Raw genomic sequence first — 9,221 nt, 5'->3', positions numbered from 1 at the left:
ATTGACTTCTAGATAGAATATATGTATCTATATAAATAAATAACATAAAAGAAAAAAATGTTGACAACTATTCACAGTTCATGAAGAAGTAGGATACTTTTATCTTTAGTATTTCGTTAGTACAGTCCGCGATTGAATATCATTAGCTAAAAAGACATACATATAAAGTTACATTTTTTATACGTATAAACAATCTCCTTGGAAGTCATAATTCATAATGGCGTAACATCGTTTCACCAGTTTCCCCGAACCTTCCGGATCTATTTGGATTAGAAGCTACTACGTAATCGTAACGCACGTGCGTGTCGCCGATATACACACAGGCACGTGGCACACAATAATACCGATTGTTTGGTGGCGCGTGTGTGTGTGTGGCCCGTGGAATCTGAAATCCCGACGTGGCGACGCGATTGACAGATGAAAGTCGAGCCGCCGGCCGGCGATCGTACCCCTACGTTCCCCCTGGGACTCCTGGGAGCCGGAGGAAGCGAAATAGCGAAGTGCCGGGGGGCGCGAGCGGAGAGGAAGGACGGGACGGGAGACGAAGGCAAATTCTATCCCTTCCACGCTAAATTGTCCGCCAATCCCGATACATCCGAATTTATTTTGTCCCACCTCGACGAGCGCATAATCGGGCTTATCCGGCTCGTCTTCTCGCCGGGCTGGCCGGGCAGAATCAGTTCCTCCGGTTCCTCGCATCGCGACAAATAATTCGATTTACAATCATCACGCGGTCCCGCATCGACGCGCGCGCAGAACAATTATATTATGCATATGTACGTTTATACATAAGCATATATACATATACATACGTATGCATATATGTATATATCGAGATCGTTCTGAAGCAGCTGATATATCGATTTATATTGATCGGGATTGTGTGTGAAGATGGAGAGCACTAAATCAAGGGAGGGCCGCAAAGGAAGTAACCGGAGGAGAGGCGGCAGGAAGGAAGAAAAGCGCGAGCTTCGGCGGATGAAGAACGCGAAGAGCGAGGAAATCGCGTCCTGGCCGCAGTTCTCCGTCGCCGATATCGAGAATGCCGTGGGCATCGTGGAACAGGAGGCGTCCCTGGACCTGGAAAATTTCGACAACGGTAAGTCGAGGATGTGCTGCTTTGTTCTTCTTCTTTTTTTTCGTCTACGTTAATTAGAGAGCGCGTGCTTTTTATTCGCACGGAATATTTATAAACACACGCCTGGGACACTAGGAGATAGCGTTTGTTAATAAAAACAGATCATTTTCAGACAAACCAGATGTGTGTTTTATGTCATTGTAAATTAACAAGGTAATGATATTCTGAAATTATTACAATTGCGAACTGCCAGGTCGAAGGGAAAGTAATGAAAAATCGACGGAGGAAAAGGAAGATCCGCTTGTTTCTGGAAGCATGTCGAATGCATTTTTGATATACCTACAAGTATTTACACTGTTTTCGCATTTCTGGTCGACGTCTCTTTCGTTCTTCATTAGTTCGTCATTCGAAGTGTTTTTCATTATATAGACTCGGTCGAATTAAAATGTGCCTTCCAGAATAGTATTTCATGAACGAGTATGTACAATAATGTGCGTTAGTTCGAGCAACGTTTCTCCATAGATACAGTGACGCAGTATTTATTATTAGTACATCGTACCGCAACATAAGAGAATCGCCTATTCAACGCATTGTACAAGCCGTTTCATATCTCATTAAAGTTATAGAGTTATGAAAGAAAAAAAGGAATTGTTGTCATTAATTCAAGTTATTTTTTTATATTTGTGCGTTTCTAAGATATCTAAATTTATTACATTTTAATCTCAAAAGCAATAATTGCATTGTTATCGAAAACTCATTTTTTTTCCATTGTTTTTAAACAATATTACTAATTTCTGAGATAATGGTTGCATATATTTATGCCTATGAATTGATATGGTTCTCCGGATATCTCTCAACAACAAATATTTCTTTAACGTAAAAAGAATTCAATATTCTCTTCTATTAAAGTTTATCTCTATATGTATTACTAATATATTACATTTATATCTTCAATAATGTCTATACAGGAAGTGAGAGGATCAACGTGAAGCCGTCGCTTATGTGCCCCGCTTTACGACGGCAATTGCAAACGCACAAGAACGTCCTTCGGCTTCTGCACGAGCACAAGCTGGCCTCCACGCAGATCAACGGACAGAGGATCCTCAGCATCCAGCCGATGCGCTGGAGCGGGCCGACCCCCGGCATAGAGTGCGAGATCTTCGTCGGCCGGATCCCGAAGACGATCTACGAGGACACCCTGTACCCGTTGTTCAAAATGGTCGGCGAGGTCTTTCAAATTCGGCTGATGGTCGACATGGCCGAGCTGACGAGGGGATATTGCTTCATCATGTATACAAATCCGGAGGACGCGGCGCGCGCCATCGCCGAGCTGGACGAGTACGAGATCTCGCCGGGCAGGAAGATACGTGTCCTCGCGAGCGTCAACAAATGCAAGCTCTACGTCGGTCCCCTACCGTGGCATATCGGGTCGGAAGAAGTCGTCAGAGTAAGCCTTTAGTCGTCTTTTATTTTATAATTTACGTCAAATATCAGAATATAATTTTATTTATAATTTTATATGCCGTTTATTTTGATGTGCATATTTTAATGCGCGTGCACGCATGTGTATATTGTGTATTTTCATTGTGCTTTCTATATCGCGTGGCACATGAAATTATAATTACAATTCTGTCTTATTTGACGTGAATTGCAGATCATATAAAGTGGATAAGTAACATTATAAATAATTAAAGTTTTTTGTGGGAGTTGTATATTTTTTTTAGTAACTTCTCCAAAGATATAAAGATCGCTTTGAAAAGTAGGTTTTACTTTTTATTCTTTTTTTCATACTGAATGTATTATTACGTAATATCGTAATTTCTAAATTAATACACGCATGTTTACTCGATTAATTCTTATTCTGAAAATGTTAATTTGTTGTTTTTTTTTTCATTATGCAATTAGGTGATTTATGCGTCAGCATGGGATATCGAGTACGTATCTATCTATCGATTTCCGAATCATGACGCGGCCTATGCTATAGTTTCCTTCAAATCGCATCGCAACGCAGCCTTGGCGAGACGAAAATTGAGGCCTGAAAGGCTCTTCAAATGCAACGATGTACACGTCGAATGGGCGCGTGTCGATTGGAATCCTTCTAACGTGGTGAGGAGGAAATTTATAATTATAACTTTTATTTTTTTATTGAACAAAAATGATATCAGATTTCAACGATCGAAATTGAAGCACTGAATTCTACTCCAATTTTGCGAGTTTGCTTTTTCGACCGATTTTTATTTGAAAATTAATTATCATTTTTTTATTTTTACGTGCGTGGTAATTTTCAAAATAGTCATGATTTCTTTTAAGTTTCTTACAATTATAATTTGATATAAATTCTTTTTCCTTTTGCACTGCTTCAATTTAAGTTGTAAGAATGAAGAGGGACAATAATGAATTATGATAAGATTTATAGAATTTTCCTTTTTTTCGTTGAACTGTACGTCATATTGGGATGCGCATATTACTGTTATTGCCACGATTAAAGTGCTGGAACGATGAATTCCTGCCTAACAAAGTCCAATTAACAGGTGAAAGATTTGAAATAAAAATCTTATAAAATGTATTGTTATCGTCGTTTAGTCAGCTCCGAAATATCTAGTTTGAATTATATCCTGCGTATTTTTACTTAATTTTATTTCTTTTTTGGGACTGTTCAATTTAAATTGTATAAAACATATACCTGTGAAAGCTTGCAATTTGACGTAAACTCTGAATTAACGCCTATATATTTAAGATAGATTCATGTTTAGTGTCAGAGTAAATTTTTTCTTCTTTTTTTATTTGTCTGAAGAGGCTGCAGCCAAACTGCTCACTTGGAATCAGCACTATAGTGTTACTGTATTCCGATATTCACTGTCAGTACTGAAAATCTATAGTACACGTGACGCAAAATACAGAAAAATATAGATTTTCAGTACTGACAGTAAATATCGCAATGCAGCCATAATTTCATTGTTAATTTGTTGCTGCGTTCATTCATTGCTTGCATTCATTCGTTGTTGGGTTTATTTGTCGCTTCGTTTACTCGTTGCCGCGTTCATTCGTCGTCGCGTTTATTGAGTTCATTCATGTAATTAAGGACGTTCTCTCGTCCTTATACTAGAAATCGATTTTCTTAGGATTTTCTTGAAACTGTGAATATACGTTAATTTAGGTGTGCTTTATGCGTGGTATTAAATTTCAGTATCTCTTCCGGTATAAAAAATCAAGATACTGAGCCACAAAGTTTCAACTTTTACTAATGAAAAGGTTTTCCAGGCCAAACGGTAAGAGATACGAGGTTGGCCAAAAGGACCAAAGTTGCTTCTCTCGTCGAGTTCTATAAGGAAAAAATATCAAAACTAAAAAAAATTAAATTAAAAAAAATTTTTTTTTTAACTTTGAGGTTCAGTATCTTTATTTTTTATATCGGAAGCGGTACTGCAATTTATACCACGCATAAAGCACACCTAAATTAATGTATATTCACAGTTTCAAGAAAATTCTAAGAAAATCGATTTTCTAATATAAGGACAAGAGAACGTCCTTAACGGGCGGTTATTCATAGTCGGACGGAGTCTTAAGACTGCTTTCGATCAGACTTAAGACGATCTTAAATATAAGATCTGGCTATGAACACCGGGCCTTATATCATAAGTTAATTCGTCTCCGGGTTTATTCGTTGCTGGAGCATCGGCGGAGCTGAACGGCGACCCGTTTGCAGCAGGTTCGCGTGCTTTCCAAGACGAGGCGCGCTCGTACGCTGTATTTTAATCAATCGCCCTCAGTCTCGGCGACTCGGCCAGATGACGAGGTATCAGCTGATCGCGCGTAGTTTCATTCACGCGGTCGTGTCAGACGGTTTCTCTTGCTCTCTCTCGTCGATCAACCATGAGTGCCTCGAAAGTGCCGAGCGACGATCATTGCGACTATCGCAGCCCTCTATCGACCCGGTACGCCTCGACGGAAATGCGCTACAATTTCAGCGACCAGAACAAGTTCGGCACGTGGCGCAGGCTCTGGGTTTATCTGGCCAAGGCTGAAATGGTACGTGGCTCCAAACACAAGCCTACCGGTCTGTGTCTGTCTCTCTGTTCTGTATAGAGTCCCCATAATAAGGAACACTAATTTTGTACTGTATTGTTGACATTGCTCGTAGACATAAGAACTAGACCGTGTAGTATTTGCGAGCGAACCTTTCTTCTCGTAAACAACGAAATTTATATTTACACTGTAAAAAAATTTTGTAAAATTACAGTTCGGAAGGAAAAAGTAATTTTGTATTACAATTACACAAATTACAGATGTGTGGAAATTTACACCTATTATAGTGGGTCTCAAAATTACCCACTATAATAGTTGTAATTTTACAAAATTTTTTTACAGTGTACACAGTTGGTTGAAAGTAGACACGTGTCACGCTACGTTTGACGGAATACAAACGTGGTTTAACGTTACATTTCGTAACTCCTGCGGATTCTGTGAATAAGAGATTCGCGCGTTGGACATTTCTGAGCGGAAAAATTTCGATCGTCCGCGGGAAACAAGTATACGGCAAGTAGGCTTCGCGAGAAGATTACGAAACTTATTTTTACCACGTTATATTGCCACACAGCTTATCGATTGACGCGCTACATTTCGAAAACACAGTTATCTCGGTCCACGAAGGTTATTTGCGTATCATTTTTAACATAAAAGAATTATGATTAATTACAATCTAATGAGTGGCGTTGAAATGCGTCCAGATTTGGATCTTGATATCAATGAACTACGAAAATTTCAGGAAATTATGAAACAATGAAGTGCACATTCCAATATGACGTTATTTCACTGTATTATATGTACATAACATTTTACAATGAAAAAGACGGAAAATATCTCACAGATGATTTTCACGATGATGATGACCTCTCTCTTCGTATTCTGGCAGACATTTATTCACGCTTCGATTACACTGACAATAGTTATCAATTAATTTAAAGTTAAATATTTCTGCTCTTTTTCTGTATTATTTTTATCACGTTTTTCTTTTGTGAAAAAAAAAATATTCCGTAGACAGTCATACTATCTATATCTATGGAAAATCCAGCATATTCTCCATTAGATATTTTTGTATTGTTTCGGGATTATGTCAATCGAATCGGCGAATCGGTACACATCTAATTTCTTCGCATGAATCGTAATATCGTGCCGTGTCGTTAGTACGAAGATCGTGGCACGGTCGACGACAAGGGCGACGTGCAGATCACGCGGAAGTACCTGCAGTCCAAGAAGGCCGCGTCCACGCCGCCGGCACCGCCGACGCCGAACGATTCTAATCGCGGCCGTAAGCAAATTCCGCCGATCTGCCCGCCAAACGGCGGCAACGGCGGCAAGACCGACGGCGGACCGTTCAGCAAGTCCATCAATCGCAACTGCAACACCACCCGCTATTCCACTATGCTGGCCATGTCGTCCATGGACGATTCATCGCTGGATGGCGACGACAAGAAGCCGCAGATGGTGTTCATGGACATCAACGACAACGTGCAGCCGCTGAACGGGTATTACCACTTCCAGGACAAGGCGCAACGGAAGAAGGACGCGGACAGCTTTCCCAACTTCGACATGTGGAACTCGAATCTGGTGCCGCCGTTGCCCAACTCGCCCACGAGTTCCGGCAGCCCGAAGACCTCGGATGAGAGCTTGTTCCTGGATAAAATGCCGAGCAAGTCGCCGCGCGATTGGGAGAACGGCACGACGTATCCCATGTCGCAGCCTCCCTTGCTCAACGGATACCAATACTCGGGCGATTCCAGCGTCTCGAATTGCCCGACCTATTACAATTTCTTGGCCAACAAAGTGGCCGATCAGACCCGGCCGATCGCGGCCGTTCGCTATCAGAATTATCCGTGTTACGTGCTGCTGCAGAAGCCGCCGACTTATCTCTATTCCAAGGACGTGGTAGCTTATCCGCAATCCTCGCTCGTCTCCCATCACGCTCGCGACGGCTACGAGTGTCGGTCGTTCGGGCGCAACGAGCAGATCGGCGCCCACGGATCGATCGCGTCGACGGATCCGAGCCCCGTCCAGGTCGGCGAGAAGCTCGGCAGCGACTACGAATTCTGGCGCGCTGGAGTCCTGAAAGCAACGGGAAGCAACGACGCGACGTCGCGCACGATCAACAAACCCGCCGCGTCGTGCTACGCAGCGCAAAATTACTCGCCTCTTCTTTTGAACTTCACGCCGATCTGCACGAACGCGGAAAACGCGACGTCCTGCTTTTTCCCGCTCGACGGGAACGACGAGAAACGCCCCAGGCCGATCTTGAAGCAGGAAACCGTTCGCGCCCAGCTGTAATTTTTCTTCCTTTCCGCCCCTCTTTTCGTTCCTCACTTTTGAGACTTTACGTAGGTTTTATAGAGAACAGCGGCGTTTTTATGTTTATTTATGTTTACTAATGGGGCATTCATTAGACACATTTTTCGTTTTTAATTAGTGACCTTGCTGCCAAAGAGTTAGTAGTAGGTAGCTAGTAAGTAGCACAAAAATTTCTTTTTTTTTTTTTAGTGTAAGTGTTAAACTCATCACAGTTTTCTCAACCTACAGCTCAATATGACTCGCGCAATTTTTTTTTATTTTATAGCATTTTATCAATGCCATGTTACCTTTTTTTTTTGAAACCACGTATAATCGTTGGCAGTATCTATTTTTTAACGATCTAATAGCGATTTAAATAGCGGCTCGCTTGCAAGGCACGTTTGCGTGCAAATTTATATTGGATTAAGTGTCTCGCGTTTAAATATTTACTATATTTATTTTGAAAGTGAGATTAAGAAGACCACCCACGTGTATTTTCTAATCGCGTAGTTTTTAATGGGTTTTAGATTTTTTATTGCCATATTTTTTGTTATCGTCACGCGCTTGGAGTGAGAGAAGAGAGATCCGAGATCTCCCGTGAAATTAAACAAGCCACATCCGAGAAATCACGCTATATTTTAAGAATACAAAACCGAAGACGAAAGATAAATGATAAAATCGACAATAAATCGACAAAGCTAGCGCTACATTTAAATAATGTTTACAGCAGATTACGGAGCGACGCGCATCCCGCCGCAATTTGGCGGCAATTGAGTACATCATGTTTCATGAGGAATGTCGCAAAGAAGTATGAATCATGTTCTTCCGATAGTATTATCTTACACATTAAGTTACAGCTAAATAATCAACAACGCGATCAGCGCTGCTTATTTTTTTCTCAGCATGTTCCGCGCGAGGACGAGTATTCTGTGTGTTCCTTAATCGCCGTTCCTAATGACTATTATTGTAAGGAATAAAGATTTTTAACGAAGCGATCACGGTCGACGTTTCCGGTTGTGACACGCGCGATATCGCCGCGATGTATCTGTAAGTTTTAATGGCAACCTATTTACGTGGAGGAGGGAGAAGCCGCGTGTCTTTGCGATCGACCACATCTCGGGCAAGTGTCCGATTTCGGTTTAACATTCTGCGAATGGAAATTATTTCTGGTCATCGAATTTTAAACGAATCTTTTATGGAACCATTATATCGACACTTACAGTTCTGACGCCTCGATCACGGAAATGCAATCGACAATTGGTACACCGTAGCTTTCTTAAATCCGTGCCTTCGAGCCTGCTTGTTATCTGAAGTCATTAAATAGTTTTAATCGAATCAATTTAGTTAAGTAATTTGTTTGCCCTTCTCCCAAACTATGATTTTATTTAGCAAACTGCACGCAAATAATTTTTTTTATTGAAAAAAAAAATTAAAAAAATTTTTTTTTAATATAAAATTTATTTCTACTTGAACCGAAAAAAAATTTTGATTTTTTCCCGATTTTTTTTATTTTTATATTAGGCAAACACGCGCCTGTGTATGTGTTTAGTCAATTCGTAGTAGGAATAGAGTTATTTACCTTTTTACTGTCCAGCGGGGCGCAAAATTCACAAAAGTATTTCCCCCTTTTATCCTTGAAGACGATGTAGCATCTGGAATTGTCCGAAGTTGGCGTTAAGATCTGAAAAGTGCGATTGAGGTAGTACGAAGCAAAGACTCGAGAAATGTTTAGAATAGTGAGATTATAGTATTGTCGCTTTAAAATCACCTTCTGTCGTCTACAGAGCGAACAAGCATCGTTCAACTGATCAATTATAGGATT

The 9,221-nt window shown here is 40.8% G+C and overlaps 1 protein-coding gene and 1 long non-coding RNA gene across 5 annotated transcripts in view; one reads left to right on the top strand and one right to left on the bottom strand.

Annotated features, from left to right (window-relative positions):
- Positions 1–735: 735 nt before the first annotated feature.
- The window catches only part of LOC112468484 (adenylosuccinate lyase), a 24,257-nt gene continuing 15,771 nt past the window's right edge, over positions 736–9,221 (top strand). The window contains exons 1-5 of one of the 4 annotated variants that reach the window (XM_025037691.1): positions 736–776; positions 892–1,099; positions 2,047–2,525; positions 2,984–3,184; positions 6,263–7,421. In XM_025037691.1, the coding sequence (XP_024893459.1) occupies positions 892–1,099; positions 2,047–2,525; positions 2,984–3,184; positions 6,263–7,399 (2,025 nt within the window). In that variant the 5' untranslated portion in view covers positions 736–776 and the 3' untranslated portion in view covers positions 7,400–7,421. Of the gene's footprint in view, positions 1,100–2,046; positions 2,526–2,983; positions 3,185–4,863; positions 5,108–6,262; positions 8,700–9,221 lie in introns of those variants that run through there. The other 3 variants (XM_025037684.1, XM_025037701.1, XM_025037696.1) reach the window with 3 other exon arrangements.
- LOC112468530 lies at positions 8,620–9,221 on the bottom strand. The gene is made up of 3 exons (XR_003042414.1): positions 9,168–9,221; positions 8,979–9,080; positions 8,620–8,706 (listed from the first exon to the last, which is right to left on the bottom strand). It is a non-coding gene; the product is annotated as an uncharacterized LOC112468530 (long non-coding RNA).

The sequence above is a fragment of the Temnothorax curvispinosus genome, unplaced genomic scaffold, assembly GCF_003070985.1.
Source record: "Temnothorax curvispinosus isolate PA1 unplaced genomic scaffold, ASM307098v1 QBEX01001787.1, whole genome shotgun sequence".
NCBI classification, from domain to species: domain Eukaryota; kingdom Metazoa; phylum Arthropoda; class Insecta; order Hymenoptera; family Formicidae; genus Temnothorax; species Temnothorax curvispinosus.
This window is presented reverse-complemented; position numbering and strand designations above follow the sequence as displayed.